The 25,354-nt window shown below is 52.1% G+C and overlaps 1 protein-coding gene across 4 annotated transcripts in view; it reads right to left on the bottom strand.

Annotated features, from left to right (window-relative positions):
- The window catches only part of AGAP3 (ArfGAP with GTPase domain, ankyrin repeat and PH domain 3), a 132,031-nt gene that overhangs the window by 76,337 nt on the left and 30,340 nt on the right, over nt 1-25,354 (bottom strand). The window contains exon 1 of one of the 4 annotated variants that reach the window (XM_061585634.1): nt 13,361-14,570. The exons of the other annotated variants lie outside the window; for them this stretch is intronic. Coding sequence (XP_061441618.1) covers nt 13,361-14,186 — 826 coding nt within the window. The 5' untranslated portion in view covers nt 14,187-14,570. Of the gene's footprint in view, nt 1-13,360; nt 14,571-25,354 lie in introns of those variants that run through there. 4 annotated transcript variants of the gene reach the window in all.

The raw sequence follows: 25,354 nt of genomic DNA, 5'->3' as shown, positions 1-25,354 counted from the left end.
ATTTTGGATTAAGGTGTCATCAGTAAGTTGATGACAAGCAGCTCTATTTCTCTATAACATCTGAATCAGGAAAGGCTGTGAACACTCCGGATCAGCGTCTGAATGCTGTAGTGGACTGGACGAGGGGCAATAAACTGTGCTTGAATCCTGGGAAGACAAAAGCTCTTTGGGTATGTGGTTCCCATGTCCGAGACATAGGCAAGTTACCTGTTTTGGATGGGGTCACGCTCCCTCTGAAGCAGCAGGCCCACAGCCTAGGGGTACTCCTGGATTCATCTTTGTCACTAGAGGCCCAACTATCCTCTCCGGCTAGGGGTGCCTTTTACCAACTTTGTCTGGTTCGTCAGCTACAGCCATTCCTGGACAGGTATAGCCTGACCGCTGTAGTCCGTGCACTGGTACCGTCGAGGCTGGATTACTGCAATGCACTCTATGTGGGGCTGCCCTTGGGCCTGGTTCAGAAGCTTCAGCTGGTGCAAAATGCAGTGGCCAGACTGCTGATGGGGGCACATGCCTGAAAACATGACACTGCTCTTAAAACATCTGCACTGGCTGCCCATCCACTACCCAACCACGTTCAAAGTCCTTGTATTAATTTACAAGGCCCTGAACAACTTAGGTGCAGGGTATCAGGGTACCCAGGGTATCAGAAATTGCTGATCTGCTAACTAAAATATGTAACTTGTCCCTCGGGTCCTCCTCCGTGCCTGAGGACTGGAAAGTGGCAAATGTAACGCCAATCTTCAAAAAGGGATCCAGAGGGGATCCCGGAAATTACAGGCCAGTTAGCTTAACTTCTGTCCCTGGAAAACTGGTAGAAAGTATTATTAAAGCTAGATTAACTAAGCACATAGAAGAACAAGCCTTGCTGAAGCAGAGCCAGCATGGCTTCTGCAAGGGAAAGTCCTGTCTCAGTAACCTATTAGAATTCTTTGAGAGTGTCAACAAGCATATAGATAGAGGTGATCCAGTGGACATAGTGTACTTAGACTTTCAAAAAGCGTTTGACAAGGTACCTCACCAAAGGCTTCTGAGGAAGCTTAGCAGTCATGGAATAAGAGGAGAGGTCCTCTTGTGGATAAGGAATTGGTTAAGAAGCAGAAAGCAGAGAGTAGGAATAAACGGACAGTTCTCCCAATGGAAGGCTGTAGAAAGTGGAGTCCCTCAAGGATCGGTATTGGGACCTGTACTTTTCAACTTGTTCATTAATGACCTAGAATTAGGAGTGAGCAGTGAAGTGGCCAAGTTTGCTGACGACACTAAATTGTTCAGGGTTGTTAAAACAAAAAGGGATTGCGAAGAGCTCCAAAAAGACCTCTCCAAACTGAGTGAATGGGCGGAAAAATGGCAAATGCAATCCAATATAAACAAGTGTAAAATTATGCATATTGGAGCAAAAAATCTTAATTTCACATATACGCTCATGGGGTCTGAACTGGCGGTGACCGACCAGGAGAGAGACCTCGGGATTGTAGTGGACAGCACGATGAAAATGTCGACCCAGTGTGCGGCAGCTGTGAAAAAGGCAAATTCCATGCTAGCGATAATTAGGAAAGGTATTGAAAATAAAACAGCCGATATCATAATGCCGTTGTATAAATCTATGGTGTGGCCGCATTTGGAATACTGTGTACAGTTCTGGTCGCCTCATCTCAAAAAGGATATTCTAGAGTTGGAAAAGGTTCAGAAGAGGGCAACCAGAATGATCAAGGGGATGGAGCGACTCCCTTACGAGGAAAGGTTGCAGCATTTGGGGCTTTTTAGTTTAGAGAAAAGGCGGGTCAGGAGACATGATAGAAGTGTATAAAATTATGCATGGCATTGAGAAAGTGGATAGAGAAAAGTTCTTCTCCCTCTCTCATAATACTAGAACTCGTGCACATTCAAAGAAGCTGAATGTTAGAAGATTCAGGACAGACAAAAGGAAGTACTTCTTTACTCAGCGCATAGTTAAACTATGGAATTTGCTCCCACAAGATGCAGTAATGGCCACCAGCTTGGATGGCTTTAAAAGAAGATGAGACAAATTCATGGAGGACAGGGCTATCAATGGCTACTAGCCATGATGGCTGTGCTCTGCCACCCTAGTCAGAGGCAGCATGCTTCTGAAAACCAGTTGCTGGAAGCCTCAGGAGGGGAGAGTGTTCTTGCACTCGGGTCCTGCTTGCGGGCTTCCCCCAGGCACCTGGTTGGCCACTGTGAGAACAGGATGCTGGACTAGATGGGCCACTGGCCTGATCCAGCAGGCTCTTCTTATGTTCTTATGTTATGTTCTTATCTTAGGGAGCACCTGAACCCTTCTGTCCCAGCTCAATCACTGAGATCATCTGCAGGAGCGGCACTGGTCATCCCCGGAGTTGGCGAGGCTCATTTAACATCCACACGAAATCGAGCCTTGAGTGTCTTCGGCCCAATTCTCTGGAATGCTCTGCCAACAGAGATGCAGCAGGCGCCTTCTGCTCTGATCTTAAATGTCTGCTGAAAATTTTTCTGTCACCAGGCTTATGCAGGCAATTGAGAAGATATCTTTCTGCAATAAGTTAATTAATTTTATTGTTTTTATTGTTTATCTTTATATCTTGTAAGCTGCTTAATCTTTTTATGAATAGCGGTATATAAATATTTTTATAAATAAATAAGTTTTAAAAAATAAAATTACGTGAAAAACACTGTGTCTAGTTTGGCTCTAAGCCTTAAAAGACTGTTAGACCCAGCGGCTGGAGAGATGGATGAGTCGACGGACAGAGCAAGACCAGTCCAGAAGCTGCTCACGTCCAGATGATCTCCTCCCCAGATCTCCCCGCTATTCAACTCCACCCCAACTCATCAGCTGTGGGGTTGCTGCAGACAGCACTGGTTGGGATGATCAAATGCAAGTCCCCCACTCAGCCCTGAAGCTCACTAGGTGGTGACCTTGAGCCAGTCACCCTCTTCCTGCCCAGCCCACCTTGCAGCACTGCTGAGAGGATAAAATGGAGGATGAGGTATGCCATTCCAAGATCCCCGGAGGAAGGACAGGAAACAATAATACTGTACTACTAATAATTGTTTTTACTGCCATTCTGGAACAATCACCACTCAACGGAGTGAGTGGCATTAGATACAGACTCAAACCCTTGGCTTCTCTCCCCACAATCAATTAGTAAACAGAAGGGTGGGAGGGGGCAGAACAACCAAAGGGGGACTAGGAGGCGGCAATGCCCATGGCAGGGCAGTTCTTTGCACACAACAGGAAGTTCTTCCTTCAACCCCAGACCCATTTGGCACCTTAAAGACTTGACTTAACTTTATTATGGTATAATAATAAGCTTTCGTGGACTGCAGTCCAGATGCATGAAGTGTTATCCTGACATGGTTGGGCACGAGGAGTGTCAACAAGGGAGGCCAGAGGAGAATAAAGTGCCGGAAAGGACTGGCATTGGGCCGGTTACAAGGCACTTAACAGTGGCTGTTCCAAACATCTCCTAATGACATCCTGGCATGGGAAAGCCAGTTCTTTGTCTTGGTTCAGTCCACAAAAGGGGTGGGGAAGACACAAAAGGAAAAAGAGATAAGGAGGGAAGAGTAAAGTAAGCAAACTGAGGCCCCGTCCCTTTAAAGTTAGGTAAATGATGGCCAGAATGGAAGCATTTTGAAGAGGAGGGGGAGCAAAAGGAGGCTGATCTGGGTCCATTACGGACCTTCAAAATATCTGGTGCGAGCAGTCACTGGGAAAGCAACATAAAGGCAAGATGTCCCCCCAGCCACTGAACCCTCCCCATGGGAGAAAATCCTCTGTAGAGTGGTGGCCCCTCCCTCTGCAGGAATGCCAGGGTCCCCAGCAGCGGCTGTCAGAATCTCAGCAGTCCCTGAGAGGACACTCACGTGCCACGGGGGCGGGAGGCCTTCCGTGGCCTGTTTCTCAACTGTTGCCCTTGGCACAGTCAGTCACAGAACCACAGGAGTGGGAACAGTCCTGCTGGGTCACCAACTGAAACCCCCAAGGCTAAATCCAGCCCAAGGCAGGCTACACACACCCCTGCGCGAATCGGCACAGGTCCCCAGTGCACGTGCAGAAGTCCACCCCCATTTCCCGCCGGCGGCAGCAGGAGCAGCAGCATCAAGAGAAGGTCTCAGGGCAACTGCAGTAGGTACCCTGGAGCGCTTTGGGGCTGCTCTGCCCCGGCAGCACTCTGGCCAAAGGAAGGGGGGACAGGAGAAGGCAGCAGGAGGGCCCTCAGTCCAAGCAAAAGCCAGCCAGTGGGTCTAGCTGCGGTGTCCAGGGAGGCACAGCACCTTCCAGACACACACACACCCCCTGGGCTGAGCACTGACCAGGCCCTGGGGACCCTCCAGCCAAATCCAAGAGGCTCCCTTGATCAGGCCAGTGACCCATCTAGTCCAGCATCCTGTTCACCCAGTGGACCACCAGATGCCCATGGGAAGCCCACAAGCACTGGAGGGGGAGGCATGGGTAGTCCAGGGCTGCCTCTTCCCACAGTGTGGCTCCCACCAGCCTCAGAGGAGTCAACCAGCACTTACTTCCCCCTGCTCCGGCGGCAGGGATCGGCCCCACAAGGGCACCTTGCCGAAGAGCAACGCAGCGTCACATCAACCTCCCGAGACTCCTAAGGCACCTCCCCACTGCAGCCCCCAAAAGGCCATTGGGGTCCCCCACAAATAATTTATACCCCAGAGCTTCAGTGAACATTTGCATGCCCGGGTGGGGGCATTACTCCACTTAAGGACAATTTAAACAATAGGACTGTAACTCTCCTTACCAACCCCCCCACTGTCCCTCCACAGCTGTGACCCTTCAGCCAATGCCCCCCCCCGCTTCTCACAAAGAATCATCTGCCTGATTCATGACTTACTGAACATAAGAACATAAGAAGAGCCTGCTGGATCAGGCCAGTGGCCCATCTAGTCCAGCATCCTGTTCTCACAGTGGCCAACCAGGTGCCTGGGGGAAGCCCGCAAGCAGGACCCGAGTGCAAGAACACTCTCCCCTCCTGAGGCTTCCGGCAACTGGTTTTCAGAAGCATGCTGCCTCTGACTAGGGTGGCAGAGCACAGCCATCATGGCTAGTAGCCATTGATAGCCCTGTCCTCCATGAATTTGTCTCATCTTCTTTTAAAGCTATCCAAGCTGGTGGCCATTACTGCATCTTGTGGGAGCAAATTCCATAGTTTAACTATGCGCTGAGTAAAGAAGTACTTCCTTTTGTCTGTCCTGAATCTTCCAACATTCAGCTTCTTTGAATGTGCACGAGTTCTAGTATTATGAGAGAGGGAGAAGAACTTTTCTCTATCCACTTTCTCAATGCCATGCATAATTTTATACACTTCTATCATGTCTCCTCTGACCTGCCTTTTCTCTAAACTAAAAAGCCCCAAATGCTGCAACCTTTCCTCGTAAGGGAGTCGCTCCATCCCCTTGATCATTCTGGTTGCCCTCTTCTGAACCTTTTCCAACTCTAGAATATCCTTTTTGAGATGAGGCGACCAGAACTGTACACAGTATTCCAAATGCGGACGCACCATAGATTTATACAACGGCATTATGATATCGGCTGTTTTATTTTCAATACCTTTCCTAATTATTGCTAGCATGGAATTTGCCTTTTTCACAGCTGCCGCACACTGGGTCGACATTTTCATCGTGCTGTCCACTACAATCCCGAGGTCTCTCTCCTGGTCGGTCACCGCCAGTTCAGACCCCATGAGCGTATATGTGAAATGAAGATTTTTTGCTCCAATATGCATAATTTTACACTTGTTTATATTGGATTGCATTTGCCATTTTTCCGCCCATTCACTCAGTTTGGAGAGGTCTTTTTGGAGCTCTTCGCAATCCCTTTTTGTTTTAACAACCCTGAACAATTTAGTGTCGTCAGCAAACTTGGCCACTTCACTGCTCACTCCTAATTCTAGGTCATTAATGAACAAGTTGAAAAGTACAGGTCCCAATACCGATCCTTGAGGGACTCCACTTTCTACAGCCCTCCATTGGGAGAACTGTCCGTTTATTCCTACTCTCTGCTTTCTGCTTCTTAACCAATTCCTTATCCACAAGAGGACCTCTCCTCTAATTCCATGACTGCTAAGCTTCCTCAGAAGCCTTTGGTGAGGTACCTTGTCAAACGCTTTTTGAAAGTCTAAGTACACTATGTCCACTGGATCACCTCTATCTATATGCTTGTTGACACTCTCAAAGAATTCTAATAGGTTACTGAGACAGGACTTTCCCTTGCAGAAGCCATGCTGGCTCTGCTTCAGCAAGGCTTGTTCTTCTATGTGCTTAGTTAATCTAGCTTTAATAATACTTTCTACCAGTTTTCCAGGGACAGAAGTTAAGCTAACTGGCCTGTAATTTCCAGGATCCCCTCTGGATCCCTTTTTGAAGATTGGCGTTACATTTGCCACTTTCCAGTCCTCAGGCACGGAGGAGGACCCGAGGGACAAGTTACATATTTTAGTTAGCAGATCAGCAATTTCACCTTTGAGTTCTTTGAGAACTCTCGGGTGGATGCCATCCGGGCCCGGTGATTTGTCAGTTTTTATATTGTCCATTAAGCCTAGAACTTCCTCTCTCGTTACCACTATTTGTCTTAGTTCCTCAGAATCCCTTCCTGCAAATGTTAGTTCAGGTTCAGGGATCTGCCCTATATCTTCCACTGTGAAGACAGATGCAAAGAATTCATTTAGCTTCTCTGCAATCTCCTTATCGTTCTTTAGTACATCTTTGACTCCCTTATCATCCAAGGTCCTCCTGAGGCAGCCATCCCCTCCAGGGGCCCCGTAGGGCCTTCACAGAGGCGGCAGCCGCCCCCTCCCTCCCGCCCCCTCCCAACCCCATTTCCTTCAGTGTCCAGGACTGTTGGGGGCCATCTGCTCTCCCCACCGACCCCGCTCCTCCGTGACCTGAGAATGTTGAGGCACCCCAAGTGCCTTTTGGCAGAGAACGTTTGTCTCCAGCACCTTTGCCAACCTGGTGCCCTGCAGATGCTTTGGACTACACCTGCCATCAGGCCCAGCATCACCTGGCTGTGCTGGGTGGGGCTGATGACAGACGGAGTCCCCAGCATCCGGAGGGCACCAGGTTGGGGAAGCCTGCTCCAGAGAGGCAAAGGAGATTGTTTCTTTCTTCCCCCAAAGTTGCACCTGCTGCCCTTCCACGACCTCAGCGCATTTTGGCCAGACCCACCCCCGCCAACTGACAGGAACAGAAAGGGATGCAGGTGGGGGGGGAGGAGGAAGGAAAGCCCCTCTGCCCCCAAAGCAGCTGGATCCAGTAGAAGGGCCTGGCTAAACACACCCTCGGCGCCTCCGAGAATCAGGATTGTAGACCTGTTGCACTAGCAAAAGCGGAATCCCCTCCCCCTCCTCCCCCTCCCTAATGCCTCCCTGGGCTCCGTGGGAGCCAGCCTCACCCTGTTCCTCTGCTCCTCTGGGCTGCCTCTTCTTTCTCATCCAGACCCCCTTGCCCCCATTTCCTGCCCCATTCACACTGCATCCAGCTGCCCCCCCAGACTCCGCAAGCCGCCAGCATCACAAGCTCTCGCTCCCAGGCTCAACAATGACCGCCTCACCACCAGGCTGCTGCCAGGCATCCCCCTCTGCCACCACTCTTCAGCTCTCTCCTCCTCACACCAGCATCTTCCCACTGGAGTGTCGATGGCGCTGCCTAGCCAGGCCCTCTCCTCTTCGCCTCCCCCTGCCCCGTCAGTTTGCCTGCAGACGACTCCAGAGAACAAGGGGATGCTGGAGCGTTTTTGGATGAGCCCAGCGGTGAGCCACGGAAGGCCCTTGCCCTGGACTGCACATGGGCCAGGAACGGGGGTGAGAGTCCCAGTGACGATGTTTCGGCTGACGCTCCTTCTCCCTTCCCCTCGTCCTGAGATGGACCTTGGACCCAACTTGCTCGCTCGGTGCTCTTGACTGACAACAGCCCTCCGGGGTTTCAGAAACAGGAGCCCCCCCAGAGATGCCCCTGGGGACTGAATTTGGGACCTTCGGCATGCCAAACAAGTGCTCTGCCACTGAGCGACAGCCCTTACCCCGTCCCACCCCCCACCTGTTCCCACTAACTGCTCTGTGCTTAAGAGGCGACACCAGCACTGACGAGAACCAGCAGCTCTCAAGCGCTGCTCTTTCCTGTGGACCACTGGAAAATTGTAAGGGGTCTTGGTGGACCACTTCGTCCACCTTTTTCCCTTGCACAAAGCAGCACCGCAGCCTTGCCTTCCTAATGCAACGAGCAAAGTCCTGTGAAGTAGCCAGGATCACGTTCCTGTCCCAGAAGGATTTTCATTTCCGCATTCCGCTGCGGTGTTTGGACTTGAGGATGGCAAGTGATGAAAATCCCACCTTGCAGGGCCAGCAGCAGATATTCTCAGCTGTTCTGCAACCTTTCCACAGATCACCAGAATGCAACTTGCAGATCACCAATTTCCACAGACCACATTTTTTGAACCTCTGTGCTAAACAACAACCCACCCCCAGGACGAGTTTTTAACAGAGTGGCAATCACTGAGATTGACTGAGCATTTTATTACTACACATTACGGAGCAGAACCTTAGAAGAGGCCCCCTTTTTCTCTCTCACAGGCTTCGATGAGGATAAGTGAACTAAGAGAAGTTTGCAGAAGGAAAGTTGCTCCCTGTTGGCAGCGGTGTAATGCGATGCGTGTATCCAGAGGAGCCAGCCCGAAGGACCCGAGAGATCTCCCGATAGCAGAGACCAACACACACACACATATTACACACCTCTTCTTGGGGAAGTTGTCTTGAACAATGTGATGAGAGGCATAGGGAGTGGGGGGGGAGGGAGACTCACTTAAGGGATCGCTGAAAAAAATCAGACTTGGATTTCTTGGACGAGTTTCAGTTGGTGCAGCTTGAGGACATGGACAAGGTGCTTGGACAGGTTCGTGCCACCACTTCTGTGCTGGATCCTTGCCCTTCTTGGCTAATAAAAGCTAGCAGGGATGGAACAGCCGGCTGGGCCAGGGAGGTGATTAATGCCTCTCTGCGAGAGGGGGTGGTCCCTGGCTGCCTGAAAGAGACAGTAGTGAGACCACTCCTGAAGAAACCCTCCCTGGACCCAGAAAATCTTAACTATAGGCCGGTAGCAAATGTTCCATTCCTGGGCAAGGTCCTTGAACGAGTGGTTGGAGGCCAGCTCCAGACACTCTTGGATGAGACCGATTATCTGGATCCATTTCAGTCGGGTTTCAGGCCTGGTTTTGGCACAGAAACAGCCTTGGTCGCCCTGTATGATGACCTTTGTCGGGAGAGAGGCAGGGGGAGTGTGACTCTGTTGATTCTCCTTGATCCCTCAGTGGCTTTCGATACCATCGACCATGGTATCCTTCTGGGGAGACTGGCTGAGTTGGGAGTGGGAGGGACTGCATTGCGGTGGTTCCACTCCTACTTGGCAGGTCACCTCCAGAAAGTGGTGCTTGGGGAACATTACTCGGCACCCTGGACTCTCCAGTGTGGGGTTCCGCAAGGGTCAGTTCTGTCCCCCATGCTGTTCAACATCTACATGAAACCGTTGGGTGCGGTCATCCGGAGCTTTGGAGTGCGTTGCCATCAGTATGCTGATGACACACAGCTCTACTTCTCCTTTTCATCTTCTCCAGGTGAGGCTGTCAATGTGCTGAACTGGTGCCTGGCTGCGACAATGGACTGGATGAGGGCTAATAAACTGAGGCTCAATCCAGACAAGACTGAGATGCTGCTAGTGGGTGGTTCTTCTGACCAGATGGTGGATGTCCAACCTGTTCTGGATGGGGTTGCACTTCCCCTGAAGGAGCAGGTTTGTAGCTTGGGGGTTCTCCTAGAATCAACTCTGTCACTTGAGGCTCAGGTAGCCTCAGTGGCACGGAGTGCCTTCTACCAACTTCGGTTGGTGGCCCAACTACGTCCCTATCTGGACAGGGATAACCTGGCTTCAGTTGTCCATGCTCTGGTAATCTCTAAATTAGATTACTGCAATGGACTCTACGTGGGGCTGCCTTTGAAGATGGTTCAGAAACTGCAGCTTGTGCAAAATGCAGCGGCCAGATTGGTAACAGGGACCAGATGGTCCGAACATATAAAACCGATTCTGTCCTGCTTGCACTGGCTGCCTATATGTTTCCGAGCTCGGTTCAAGGTGCTGGTATTGACCTATAAAGCCTTACATGGCTTGGGACCACAATACCTGATGGAACGCCTCTCCCGATACGAACCCACCCCTACACTACGCTCAACATCTAAGGCCCTCCTCCGGGTGCCTACTCCGAGGGAAGCTCGGAGAATGGCAACAAGGGAGAGGGCCTTCTATTTCTGACGAGGTGCGCCTGGCACCAACACTGTTATCTTTTCAGCGCCAGGTCATCTTTCCTCTACTCCCAGGCATCTTAGCATGTGTTCTATATGTTTTAAATTTTTAAATTGTTTTTAAATGATGTATTTTAAATTGTATTTGTTTTTAGTTATTGTAAACCGCCCAGAGAGCTTCGGCTATGGGGCGGTATACAAGTTTAATAAATAAATAAATAAATTGGATGCTAATATAACTTCAGGAAGTTCATAGCAGAAAATTTCCAGACCCCACCCTACACAGTTCACAAGCAGCCCCTCACCCTCTGGAGGGGCAGGCAGGCAAGCCCTTTAGGATTTGAGCGAGGGGCCAGGGCGTGCCTCTTCTCCCAGGGGCTATCAATCCCTGGATCATCTGGAAACAGAGAAGAGCCTGCTGGTTTCTTTCAAAACTATTGCTGATCATACAAAGATCTGACCAATTCACCTGGCCAACCTCACAGGGTTAAAATCCTCATCCCCTTTTGAATCCTGAGGCCTTCAAGAGACTGGGAAATTCCCCTATAACTTTAGTCCTTTGCTATTCACACCCCCTCACAAGACCAAACTCCCACCCGGCCTGAAAAGCAGCCTCTTGGCTTTGGTTCCTGCCCTGACAACCAACTGGTGTCTTGGTTTCCACTGCTACAAGAACAGAGGAAGCTGCCTTGCCCCAAGTCAGGCCCTTGGTCCATCTAGCTTAGCACTGTCTGCACGGGCCGGCAGTGTCTCTCCAGGGTTTCAGGGAGGCTTTCACAGCCCTACCTGGAGATGCCATCGAGGTGGTGGGCTCTCCCACACGAGGCCTTCAAGAGGCAGCTGGAGAGGCACCTGTTGGGGATGCTTTAAGCTGGATTCCTGCATTGGGCAGGGGGTTGGACTTGATGGCCTTATAGGCCCCTCCCAACTCTACTCTGCTACGATTGAACCTGCGAGCTTCTGCACAGAAAGCACATGCACTATCACTGAGCTACGTCCCTGCCCCATAGCTAATTAAGAAAGCTAATGAAAATGAATAATCTTAAAGAAAATTTCTATAAAATGATGTACCGTTGGTACATGACTCCAGAAAAGTTGTCAAAAATGTATAGTAATGTTTCTAATGTTTGTTGGAAATGTAAACAACAAGAAGGATCATTTTATCATATGTGGTGGCTGTGTAAAAAGGCAAAATCATTTTGGGCACAGATAGGTAGGATGATGCAAAAAATTCTAAAGATAAATATTCAGTCAAAACCAGAATTTTTTTTTATTGGGTTTTATGGATAAACAAATAGAAAAGAAATATGGAAGAATAATATTATATATGATTACGGCAGCAAGATTATTATATGCACAAAAGTGGAAAATGGAATCAACACCAACAACGGAAGAATGGCTATTGAAATTAATGGACTTAGTAGAGATGGACAAATTGACATGCCTACTTAGAGAAAAATCGACAGACACATTTCTTAAGGAATGGAAGCCTCTCTTAGACTTTTTGTTGAAAGATCAAAATAAAATGATGATATTGGCATTTGACGATTAACTAAGATAGCCTATGGAGAAAAGTGATCCTGTATGTATATATTAAGGGACAGGTTTGATATATATTATATACTTATAGCTGATCTGCGACAAATCGGAAGTCAACTATTTTATTTTATTTTCTTTTGTTGTATTGTTATGTTTTTTGACTTTGTTTTGTTTGTCTTTTGAAAAATTTGAATAAAAATTATTAAAAAAAAAGAAAAGAAAGCTAATGAAAATGGATTAGTGACTACAGTGGCTGACATGGAAAACATGCTTTGGATAGGCAAAAGTCACATGGTCCAAAGGAAACAGACTATCTCAGATTGCTGGATGGTGTCTGTGACTAACCAGTCAGCCATGGAAAAGTCGTGGCAGTCCGCTTCCTTGGCTCAAGGGCCCAGAATCCTTTGCACTTGGCACCCACCACCCTCAGCAAGATGAAGGGCGGCAGCTGCAGTAAAGGAAAACGGAAAAGGAATGGAGCATGGCCACCTGCACCTCAGACACGCTGAACACCTGGGCTTTGCAAGGGGGGAAGAGGGGGGTGCCTGGCCCAGCCTGTAAGCAAAGGGAACCCCCGGCCTTGCTAGGAGGTCTGGGAGGGCACTTGAGCCCTCCTTGGTGGGGGGTGCAGACAGACTCTCACCCCCCTTCCTGGCCCTCGTGCAGTCCAGGGACAAGGACTTTCCTAGGCTCACCTGCTGGACTCATCCAAAAATGCTCCAGCATCCCCTTGTTCTCTGGAGTGGTCTGCGGGCAAACTGTGACAGAGCAGGGGAAGGCAAAGGGCAGAGGGCCTGGCTAGGCAGTGCCATCGAGCTGCAAGGGGCAACGAGGCCCATTGCTTGGGAGGAAGCCAGCCAACCCCCCCTCCCCCCCCCCCCAGGAGAGGCAACAGGAGAACTCTGTTTCCCTGGCTATCTCTGGAGCAGCTTCGGCACCAAGGCCAAGGGTGCTTCTGGCACCGCCAAGAGTTCCCCCAGAGCCCAGCCAGAAGGTCAGACAGGCCCAAGCCAAGGAAAAAGCTCCTGTTGTTGCTGGGTATGAACACCCCACAGAAGAAGGCAATTTGCCTGCCCCAGCTCTGCTGTGGACTCATTCCAAGTGCACTTTAACAAGCCCAGCCTCAGATCCTATCTAAGCATGGCAGTGGTCTACCTCTCAGGATTGCTGGAATGGCATATCATTCAACATTGCAAACCACTTTACAACAACAACAAAATTCTAGATTAAAAGATGCAAAACTTTTTCCAGAGACAAAAGAAACTTATTAGGCAAAACTACACGAGGAGGATTAAACTCCCTCGAGTTAAGTACTGTTCACACTGAGTGGCAGCAGCTCTCCAGAGTTTCAGGCAGGTCTGCCAGTTTTCAGGTGCCACTGCTGGGCCTGAGCCCCGGAGCTGCTGCACGCAGAGCTGATCCTCTCCCGCCGGCCCCTTCTGGCACCCGCCAAACCCTCCCCGCCGGTTCCAAGGTGGGTCCAGCCCCCCCACATGCTTTGCAGCGCAACTTACCCGGCGCCCACCCGCTGCTGCTGCTGCTCCCAACGGACACGAGGACGGGCTCAGCGCCTTGCCGGCTCCACAGGGAGGCGGAGGAGGAGCCGCTGCGGGGCTCCAGGGGACTAAAGGAGCGGCCGTCGTAGCGTTCCCGGCGCCGGAGGCGGCTGGTGAGGAGCTTCCAGAAGCCGCCGCCGCCACCGTCCTGGCCGCGCTGGTCCCGAACGTGTGCCCCGTCCGGGTACAGGAGGTCCCGCTTGCTGGGGAAGGCGTGGAGGGAGTTGGCGTCGCCCTCGCTGCGGGTGCGGAGGCGTGCTGGGCGCAGCAGGCCGGAGCCCGACCGGGTCAACTCCTGGCCCCGGCGCAAGCGGAAGCTGAAACTCTTGCGCAGGGCGCTGAAGCCTTTGCGCGCCCCCTCGCCGCCGCGGCCCCCAAAGAGATGCCAGCGCCGGCTGCTCCACAGCGAGCCGCCCCGCAGGAAGGCCCCGCCGCCCTCGGAGGAGGAGCAGGGGGGCGAGCAGGGGGGCAGGCCGGCCGTGCCGGTGGGGGCCTCCTCGAGCCGCCGGGGCAAGCGGACGCGCAGGAATTCCAGCAAGCCGCTCCGGGCGCGGGTGGGGGGTTCGGCGGCGCAGAGGGGGCTGCGGTCCAGCCCGTTGCCCACGGAGCAGAGGCTCTTGGGCCGGTGCCTCTGCCGCTCGGCCGCCCGCAGCGCCGCCTGGACGGCGGGGACCCCGTGCAGGTGGTCCAGGGACTCGCAGACGCTCACGGCCCGACGGGGGCAGGCGCGGGGGGTCCCCGGGGGGCGGCCTGCTTCACTCCAGCGCCAGCCCTCGGCAGCCATCCTCGAGGGGCGGGCTCGGCCAGCTCCTGGGCATCGCAGGCGCCGCCTCACGGCCCGCCGGCCGGCCAGACCTCCGCCGCGCTGCTCTCGGCCGCCGCCGGTCGCTCCTCGCTCGCTCACGCAGCCAGCCCGCCGACATGCCCCAACCTGGTTCCGCAGCGGCAGCAGCACCTCGCAAACTCTGGCGTGGATCCCGCCCTCCTGGGAGCGGCGGAGGCCCGACAGCTGAAGAAAGGCGCCTCACCCAAGAGGTGGCCCGGCCCGGGGTTGGCGCGACACCACCCACCCTGGCTGGAAGGGCCTGAGGCAGGCACACCCAAGCCTGGGATAAGAGGCGCCCCTGGGCTAGCACCTCCACGCGTTGGCCCGCAAAACGCAAACCAACCACACCAGTCCTGGGGGAACCACAGTTGCCCCCTTCCACACTCGGGAGGTTCCGACCGTTCCCCTCCTCTGCTACCCCCGTCATGCTCAGCTCCCCGCCGGGAGACACGCACACGACCCCCCCCAGCCTAGCCTCAAAGCCCCCAAACTGCTTCCTACGAACAATGAGGGTCTCTTTCCTGATGCAACAGCGTCCTCTGCTGGACAGTCGAGGCCCAGCTGGGAGCCCTCCTAGCTCTGCAAGAGAAAAGGCCGCACTGTGGTCTCCTCTGACCGGCAGCGACTCCTCAGAAGCCTCTCCCTTCACTTGAAACCCGCTAACACTTTTGAACTGGACGTGGGACTTCCTGCGTGTCAAGAATGGGCTCTACTGTTCAGCAACTGCCTCGATGGTCCAAACGGAGGTTGTGAAGGAGACCAGACTCAAACCAGACTCACCAGGAGAACATCTGCTCAGATGCTGCTGTTTGGGGCAGGCAGTTTCCAACAAGAATTCCCTACACACGTTTAATTCTCATGTACAAAGTTAATCTACATGTTAACAACCACAAGTTTTAACTATTTGGCTTCATCTTTGGCGAATCACAATGATGCAGGTGACATGCCATTTCCCACCCACCAGAAACAGCCACAGAGGAACAGTGCCTTGTAGGAAAGAGCCTGCCCAGCTGGCTGAGATGTGACTTTCCCTGGCCAACATCTACTTGAAATTGCATAAAATCCCCCCCCCACTTTGCTGCTTGCACAAGTGGTCTATGTGCGTGTAAGCATAATGGCTGCATGTTGGCCAGGCAAGGCAACATCTGAACTCTCTCTTAGTCCCAGTGGCATAAGTAAAGATCAGAAATGTGGAACTGAGGTTATCATACTTTGGACACATAATGAGAAGACATGACTCACTAGAAAAGACAATAATGCTGGGAAAAACAGCAGGGAGTAGAAAAAGAGGAAGGCCAAACAAGAGATGGATTGATTCCATAAAGGAAGCCACAGACTGAACTTACAAGATCTGAACAGGGTGGTTCATGACAGGTGCTCTTGAAGGTTGCTGATTCATGGGGTCGCCATAAGTCATAGTCAACTTGGAGGCAAATAACAACCACAGCAGTGGGAGATTCAGGACAGACAAAAGAAAGAACTTTGGCACATAGCACACATTGTTCAACTGTAGAATCGGGTCCCACAAGAAGCAGTGATGGCTGTCAACTTGGATGGCTTCAAAAGCGGGTTACACAAATTCATAGGAGGAGGATGGCTACTAGCCAGGCTGGCTATAAGCCACTCTCCAGGATCAGGGTGCCTCTGAATACCAGTTGCAGGGGCCACTGCTGTTACCCTCAGGCCCTGGCTTGTGGCTCATAGTGGTTGGCCACTATGAGAACAGGACACTGGACCACATCCAGCTGCTGAAGGGCTCTCCTGACACTTGTGATCGCTGTCAGCCTTTAGGTGTCAGGTGGAGACGTTTTTATTCCCCTGGGCATTTTGCTCCTAATTGGTGTTCATCTTTTAGATGGGCGGGGTAGGAGGTGCCCTTTTTATGCTGTTGTTGGATGAGCGCTTTATTTAAGCATTTAGTTGTTTTTTATAATCTGATGTATTTAAAATATTATATTAGATGCTTTTAAAAAGTGTAAGTTGCTTTGAGACAAAAGATTTCGTAGTAAGTGACAAATATAAATAATACGATGATGATGTATGCAAGGACTGCTGGGCAATGGCAAGAGGCCGGCCACCCATCTCCTTCATTTCAATCAGGGTGGGGGGGGCTCAGTTCCATTGTGCCTCTTTTCATGCTTACAGGGGAATGCCCTTCAGTACAATTTGAAGAATGAAAAGGCCCACCTGAGGGCAAGGAAGGAGGCAGCGAAGCCCACTGACCAGCTTTACAATCACAGGACTCGCTGAGCCTTTCAGCCAGGGCCTTGCAAGATCTTTAAAAGTAAACCTGCAAGTTAACAAGCGTAGCTGCCCCAGCCACTGATAGCCGTCTCCTCCTCCTCCTCCTATCCGCCCCTTTCTAAAGGCTTCTAAGTCAATCGCTATGGAGTCTCATGGCAGGAATCCGCCCCAGTTATTCTGCCCCAGTCTTGCTCTAAGTGTAGTCAGAAAGCCAGCAGCTGCAAGGCCCTCTTCTCTCCGCTAGCAGACTGTACTCCTGCTGGCCACTGGAGTGTAGCAGAGGCCACCCATTGAAAGGAGGCTTCCAGTTGCTTTAAGATCTGCTGAAGGGGCGGTTCTTCCCTCTTGCCAACTGAAGGCAAATGCAACACACTGAAGATTAAACCGCTCCCCACCCCCGGAACAAAAGTCCCCCTTCTAGACCTATGCACTGGGCTATTCTAAAGATCCAGCAGCTGACTTCAACTTGCAGGAATGGGCTACATACCGTGCAGAAATCAGATGCGTGAAGCATCTTTGCTTGTGTCACTCGGGAGCCGAGGAGAGACAGCAGGGCCCCTTTAAGAAAACTCCCCCTGTCCAGAGGCCCCCTCCTCCATTATCTTGAGGCACACGCTTGCCCTCCACTGCTGCCCTGGGTTCCTTTGGAAGGGGGGAGGATATACATTCAACACCACACACCCTCAGCAAGCGTACCTGCCTCTGGACGTGTGAGGGGCCCCAGCCACTGAGAGGCGTCTCTTCTTCCTCCTCCCCTCCCCCGATTTATCTAACCTGCCCCTCTTTAAAGGCTTCTAAGTCAATGACTTATCCCACAAGTCACACACTGGTTGCCCTTTTCTGCACCTTTTCCAAGCTTTGCAGTGCAAAGCATTTGTACTGCTGACCCATAAAGGCTTTACAACGCTGGCAGTTCTAGTCTCCCTCCCTTCCCCAGCACAGAACTTCCCTTTCTCACAGCTGCCACACGTGGCACTGACCGCAGGATCTCTGCCGCTCAGCTACTGACAGCGCAGGCGCTCTCTCTCTACCCTGTCCGAGGAGGAGGAGCTGCCCTAAGAGGGACCCCCACTACCTTTTATTAGGGGTGCCAGACCAAAAGGAAGGGGCAGCTGGGGTTCTAGCCTACTTAGTTCTACTCACGGTAGACCTACTGAAATTCAAGCACCTCCGTTAGCCACGCAGGGGAAGGTGCGGAGGGGAGCCGGTGCGGCTTTTCCAGGCAAAGCGGGTGCCGGGCTGCGTGGGGAGCGGGACGCAGCGAACAGCCACAAGGCGGCGCCCGAGCCGGCAGTTGCCAGTTGCCAGTGGGCGGCCGGAGATCTGATCAGAGGCAGCCAAGGCGCCCACGGCAGCATGAGCAGCAGGAGGCGGCGCCGATGCCCACCGCTCCAGGCTGCTCAGAGACGGTGCCCGGGCGCACTTCCCTTCAGCGCGGCCGACGAGCGGCTGCCTCAGATTTGGCGGGGGAGGTGAGAGCTGCGCACGCCAGGCCGGCCCCCGCCCGAGAGCGCGCCATGCCCCGGCAGCATCATGCGCAGCGTCAGCAGCCATCGCCAGAGGCACTGCGCATTGGTGCCCACTCGGCACTCGGGCTGCCCCCCGGAAAGAGCACCGCCCGCCCCCATTGGCCGCTCCTCCCCCTTCCTACGATCGGCCAGCCAAGGAGTCCTTCGTCTTCCACCCAATTTCCGCTCGCGCGCTTTCTCACCCCACCCCCAGCTCCCTTTGGGCCCAGAGACGACCCCAGCGCGCGTGCGCCCCCGCTGGCCTCCTCTGCGGCTGAGGGGACCCCCTCCCCCCCTCCTCCCCTGCTCCGCCTTTGGCTTCCCAGGGCTGGGACTTGAAGGGGAGCACCCCCGTGCGGGTGGAAAGGCGGGGGCCTGCCCGAGGTGGGGCTCTAGGCCTGGGCTGCCCAGCAGGAGGTGACCAGCAGCCCCTCGGAGCGGTGACACACGGCTGAGGCCACCACCACCCCTCGCTTAGCAAAAGGAGAAACACATTCACCAAAACGTTGCTCCAATGGACAAAGCCTCCAGGGGGCCCCGCCCCACCGGGCCCCCCTGGAAGGACCCACAAGCCGTTCTGGCAGGGGGCCCTTCCACAGCACCCAAAATGAGGGGGGCATGGCCTTGGTTCAGCCAGGATGTCCCTGGCCTGGGAGGGTGGCCTGTGCCCAGCGCTCCTCAGGAAACTGCAGGCCCCTGGATCCCTCTAGCTCAGTGTCCCTACACTGACCGGCAGAGGCACTCTCCCAGCTCTGCGGGGAGATGGCACCAGGGACTGCGCCTGGGACCTTCTGCACCAAGCAGATGATCCACCGCTGAGCTAGGAGGCCCTTCCCTGAATTCCACGGGCAGGGAATCTAGAAGTCGCCTTGGAGGGGGATTTCAAGAGCTCAGGGGAGGGGCACACAGAAAAACAGGCCAAATGCCGAGAGCAGCCAGTGTCTACTGAGCTCAGTATTGTCCACACTGACTGACAGCACCTCTCCAAGGCAGAGAGGGGCTGCTGCCACCCGCTGGGGAGCGCATCAGGGACCTTTGGGCCACCCCTGAGCAACAGGCCTTTTGCACTTTGGGCAAAGCAAGCAGGGAGACAGAGCCGCCTGGTCCCATTCAAGACATCTTCCCCAAAGGCTCACTTGCAGCCAGGCTGGGCCAGCCAAAAACAGGAAGGGCCCAAAATCCCTGTGAGTAGGAGGGTAAGGTATTACCAGACCATCACCACGCAGTGGGTCAGCCTCCCCCAGCCCGGTGCCCTCCCATGAGTCAAGAGCTGCTTGCTGTGTGATGTGCGGGCTGATGAGAGTTACGAGACCAAAACAGACTACAAAACTCTGGAGAGTGCTGGATCAAAGAACCGGCAGGAGAATTGCAGGTCTCCTCCCTGATGCAAGATCTAGCTCGATCCAAGCAGAATGAGACCCCAGGCTAGGCTCACCTGACAGGACCTGGGAAGGGTAGACACGGCTCATCGTTTAGCCACAGGCCGTTACAATAATGGACTTTCCACCCAAAATCCACTTTCAGCAGATATTCTAATAAAGCGTATTAAACCAGCAATTATTCAATCAATTTCCAAGGTGACTTCCAGATTATTCTCTGGAAAAGGCGTATATCCTTACCTATAGGCTATCCTATAGTATTGAGTTGTCCAGATCAAAAGGATCTTCATTTTTATTGAAATCAACCACATTTCTTAGCTCTATTTCTCCTTTTTATCCTCTTCAGGTGAGGCTGTTAACGTGCTAAACCGCTGCCTGGCCGCGATAATGGACTGGATGGGAGCTAACAGACTGAAGCTCAATCCAGACAAGACCGAGACGCTGTTGGTGAGTGCCTTCTCTGCCCAGATGGAGGATGTTCATCCTGTTCTTGATGGGGTTACACTCCCCTTGAAGGAACAGGTGCGTAGATTGGGGGTTCTTTTTGATCCTTCCTTGTCACTTGAGGCCCAGGTGGCCTCGGTGGCACGGAATGCTTTCTACCATCTTCGCCTGGTAGCCCAGCTACGTCCCTATCTGAACAGTGACGACCTCGCCTCAGTTGTTCATGCTCTGGTAACTTCTAGACTGGACTACTGCAATGCGCTCTACGTTGGGCTGCCCTTGAAGACTGTTCGGAAACTACAACTAGTCCAGAATGCAGCGGCCAGATTGCTGACGCGGACCAGAAGGTCCGCTCATATAACACCTGTTCTGGCCCGTCTGCACTGGCTTCCTGTTTGTTTCCAGGCTAGATTCAAAGTGCTGGTTTTGACCTATAAAGCCCTACATGGCATGGGACCGCAATACCTGGTGGACTGCCTCTCCCAATATGAACCTACCCGGACACTGCGCTCAACATCTAAGGCCCTCCTCCGAGTGCCATCCCATCGAGAAGCTCGGAGGGTGGTGACTAGAACCAGGGCCCTTTCTGTGGTGGCCCCCGAACTGTGGAACAGCCTCTACAATGAGGTGCGCCTGGCGCCGACGCTACTATCTTTTCGGCGCCAGGTGAAAACCTTTTTATACTCCCAGGCATTTTAAAGTGTGTTTTAATAGCATTTTCATCATTATTTGTATTTTGGATGTTGTTTGGTTCTTTTATTGTTTGTTTGTTTTGTTTTCTTGATTTATTGTATTTATTGTATTTATACATTGCTTGTTTTTTTATCTTTTTGTACACCGCCCAGAGAGCCTTCGGGCTTAGGGCGGTATATAAATTAAATTAAATAAATAAATAAAAAATTTGATAGCACAACAAAGAAACTTATCAGAAATTCTTCCCCACAGTATACATTACATGCAATATAGCACATGATTTTCTACCTTTCTCACAACCCATGGGATCCAGGCACACCCCCTTTGGTTCACAGGTGCATTGCAGTAACGGGGCATCCCGCAGAAATCTTCCAAGAGGGGAGCCAACCAAATCCTCCACAACAAACGCAACAAGCATCTGAGAACAGGTCTAGCAGGTTTCACCCATGCTCTGTCACCAGATCAGCCAGGATATTGAATGGTAGAGTTGGAAGGGGCCGATAAGACCATCAAGTCCAACCCCCTGCTCATCCTGCATTGAGCAGGGGATTGGACTTGATGGCCTTATAGGCCCCTTCCAACTCTACTATTCCATGATTTTGGCTGGTCTGGTGACAGAGCAGGGGTGAAACCTGGATAGGCCTGGCCTCTGACAAGCTTGCATTCCAGGCCTACCCTTCTGTTGGTTCTCAACAGGTAGACCTGCTCTCCATCTACAGAAGGACGCGACATCCAAACCACGCCTTTCCCTTCATTAATTATACTATTGCAACAATCAGCTTCACAGCCCCACCTGCCCACTACATTTCACTAGTTCAACACCAGACTACACTTGAGGGCTGCTATGCACAACCTTCCCCCTCCCTTCAGCAAAAACACCACTGGGTGGCTTTGCAAGACTGGCATAATCCACACGCTCTCAGCCACGGTCCTACCCCCTGCAGTACAGGCACAAACAATGAAGAGTGATTTCTGAAAAGTATACCAACTGAAAGGTGGGAGCAGGTGTGTTTTTTCACAAAAGAAATGAGAAGAGCCTCTGCACATTCTGCCTCATATCTCAGGTTCTACAAATGCTAGAAACTTAACTTTTTTCTTGAATAAAAGCTGGGAATCCAAGGTTTATATTTGATGCAAACAGGCAAGTGCCCCTCTGGGGACCCCATAAGGCCAGCTAAATATTGGGAAGGCATAGTTTGGAACTTAAGTGTTCCACAGGCCCTGCCTAGCGAGCAGACTGTGAATGTGTGGAAACAGTTTTTAAATTATGAGATACTCTTATAAAAGATTAGTAAAAGGAAAAGGTTTTTAAGGGGATTAGAGATGTTCCAACATTACTAGGACGCCAAGACCCATCATTTGTTCCCAACTAATGACAGGGATGCATCTAAATCTACACATTTTATGCCAAAGGTCCAACACATTCTGGAATACGGTGCCTGCACGTTTCGGTGACTGCTTACACACACGTATGTACATCCACTCATGCACGAAGGCACGCACTAGACTTCAGGCAATGGCTTCCAAGATCAGTGTCTTCTGTGGAATGCTATTTCAACCAGTACGTGATTACTGATAAAGAAACTTGTTCTCCCTTGAGTTGTTAAGTCAGCTCTTACATACGTGGCAGGGATGTGAAAATACAGGGATCTGAGTCATTTATTTTGAAGAACTTAGGGAGATGGTGGGCTCTCCACCACTAGGGGCATTCAAAAGGCAGCTGGACAGCCACCTGTTGGGGATACTTTAACTTGGATCCTGCATTGAGCAGGGGATGGACTTGATAGCCTTACAGGCCCCTTCTAATGCTGTTCTACAATTCTCAATTTCAAACACCTCTGTTAAATCTCATGGAGTAGGCCCAGGTAAGCGGGAGGGGGGGAACAGTGACCCACAAAAGGTTTCCCTTTTTTACATGGTAGATCATCAAATATATTGCTATTATATGGCTATTCAAAGACCCCATTTCGTGGAAGTCGAAACAACTAAAAGCTTTGGATTTGTTCAGGATTTCTGATTTGTAGTCAGAACCTACAGCTTGAGCCCAAATTCTTCTTCCGTCTTGCTTGTTGTTGTTATGTGCCTCCAAGTCGACTACAACTTATGGCGACCCTATGAATCAGTGCATCTGTCATGAACCACCCTGTTCGGATCTTGTAAGTTCAGGTCTGTGGCTTCCTTGATGGAATCAATCCATCTCTTGTTTGGCCTTCCTCTTTTTCTACTCCCTTCTGTTTTTCCCAGCATTATTGTCTTTTCTAGTGAATCATGTCTTCTCATTATGTGTCCAAGGTATGATAACCTCAGTTTCATCATTTTAGCTTGTAGTGACAGTTCTGGTTTAATTTGTTCTAACACCTAATTCTTTGTCTTTTTTGCAGTCGATGGTATCCGCAAAGCTGTCCTCCAACACCACATTTCAAATGAGTTGATTTTTCTCTTATCCACTTTTTTCACTGTCCAACAGACCAACAAAGAGTGAAGCAATCACTGAAACCCAGTCTGGGTGTGACAAATTGGGCCAACTTTGCCAGCATCCGGGCAAAGCCCAGGCCACGCTCTGGCATACGGAGGTGGCACAGCCACAGAGATGGGGGCTGCTCCAAAACACACCCTCTCCCAGCGAGGACGACTCCTGTGGCCTATGCAGGGCCCTGGGGGCTGGGCAGGGTGGGGTTGATGAAACAAGAGGGATGACAGCGGCATAAGCTGCAGCAGAAGACCTGGAGCAAATCTGGCTTGGACGCAAGGGATAGTTCACCTTTCAGCATCCTTGTCAGCAAAACAGATACCCTTGCCCACCCCGGGGGCACCCCTCTGCCTCCTCCCACAGTGCTCTTCCAAGTGGCCTGGCCCTTCTCCATCGGGGCCATCAGGAGGAGGCGCAAGGCCCAGGGAGGGGCAGCCTCTGCAGCTGGATTTGTTTGGGGGCTTTTTCTCTTGCCTTAGGCTGCTCATTCAGCCTGCTACTGTGCAGGCGGGGCCATCTCTTTGTTTGGCTCCTCCCCCATCTTGCTTATGCTGCTGAGTCACCTGACCTGGATCACTCAAGTCAACCGGCTATGAAAAGCCAGGTGAACCCAAAGCAGGCAGCTGGGTGGTCAGGTCAGGTGAGCTCTGCAGGAAGGACTCCATATCCTGGCCATGCCAGCCCTGACAGGGACGTTGCTGTGAACTGCAGGGCCTCTGCTCATCCACGCTTGCCTTCCTACCTGAAGGCAGATTTGGCCACAGCTGCAGCTCAGCTGGAAAAGAAGGGGAAAGGGTGCTTGAGGCACACCTCTTTAAAGGAAGGGAAGAGGAAGACAAAGGGTAACCAGAACTAGCCCCACAGGAGATCGGGACACACAGTCAGAGCGGGAGAATACATGCCACAGCTCTGCCCATGGGAAGACCCTGGGAACACCATACCGCACCCTCCAGAGAACAGTAAGGAGGACATGCCGACCCTCAAGGGTGGGAGTCCAACCACCAGCCAACGGAGGACATGTGGGGCAGGGGGCTGGAGCCACCCTACGGGGACAGAAGCCGATGCACACAGGCAGGCCTTCTCGGGAAGTGGGTGCAAGAAGTCCCAGAGGGAGAGGCTGCCAAGGCTCAGACCCACCGACTGCCATCCATTTCTGCTGATCCATGTAGGAACTCTAACAGGCTCTGGGGAGGAAAACGAAAGGAGGACCCAGAGGCAGGAGTGGCGTTTTCATCGCTCCTTCCTGTCAAACGTGAGGCGGCTGGGAGAGAACAGGTGGGTACGCAGACGGGGTCATCGGGAAAGTGTTGGTTTCTTGGGCCATGGCCAACCCCCCCCCCCAAGTAAACGAAGGGCTCCTGCCTGGCGGAAGAGGAGCTGCCCCTCACGGGAACAGCAACGCTTGGTTAGGCCTCATCTGGAGTACTGTGTCCAGTTCTGGACACCACACTTTAAGAAGGATGCAGACAAACTGGAACGGGTTCAGAGGAGGGCAACAAGGATGATCAGGGGACTGGAAACAAAGCCCTGTGAGGAGAGACTGAAAGAACTGGGCATGTTTAGTCTGGAGAAGAGAAGACTGAGGGAAGATATGATAGCACTCTTCAAGTACTTGAAAGGTTGTCACAGAGGAGGGCCAAGATCTCTTCTCGGTCGTCCCAGAGTGCAGGACACGGAATAATGGGCTCAAGTTGCAGGAAGCCAGATTTCGACTGGACATCAGGAAAAACTTCCTGTTAGAGCAGTACAATGGAACCAATGACCTTGGGAGGTGGTGGGCTCTCCAACACTGGAGGCCTTCAAGAGGCAGCTGGACAGCCACCTGTTGGGGATGCTTTAACCCTGCATTGCGCAGGGTTTGGACTCAGTGGCCTTATAGGCCCCTCCCAGCTCTATGATTCTATGAGGAACTTCACAAGCCCCTAAACTACAGAGGGCTTTCGACTAAACCCAGTGAGGAGGCAAAAGCTCAGAGCCAAGTCCGAGGGTCAAGAGCACGTGTGGCAAAGGAGGAAGCGGGACAGTGGAGGTCCTGCAGGTAATCTGCAGGGAAGGTCCATCTCTCGTGGCCTCCAACACCTGAGAAACAAACAGGATGAATCTGAAATCCTAATACAGGAGGGTAAGCAAGTTCTGACTAAGACACGGTGGCTTTGATCCATGGCTGGAATATAGCAACTGAAGGGTATATGCCTCATTCCAAAGGAACAGACCCAAAAGAAAGGCAGAATGAAAATCCCATGTAAAGAATGTGTTTACCCGCTTGGGAATTTGTGGATCTAGGAACGGAAGGATCTGGGTGCGGACAGAAGGAAAAATGATGTTGTGTCCACTAGAGAGCCACAGGAGTCATGAGGGGATTATTATCATTATATCCCTCCCTTCCTC

The sequence above is a fragment of the Rhineura floridana genome, chromosome 10 (assembly GCF_030035675.1).
Source record: "Rhineura floridana isolate rRhiFlo1 chromosome 10, rRhiFlo1.hap2, whole genome shotgun sequence".
Lineage (NCBI taxonomy): Eukaryota > Metazoa > Chordata > Lepidosauria > Squamata > Rhineuridae > Rhineura > Rhineura floridana.
The sequence above is the reverse complement of the archived record's forward strand: the minus strand, read 5'-3'. Positions and strand labels throughout refer to the sequence as shown.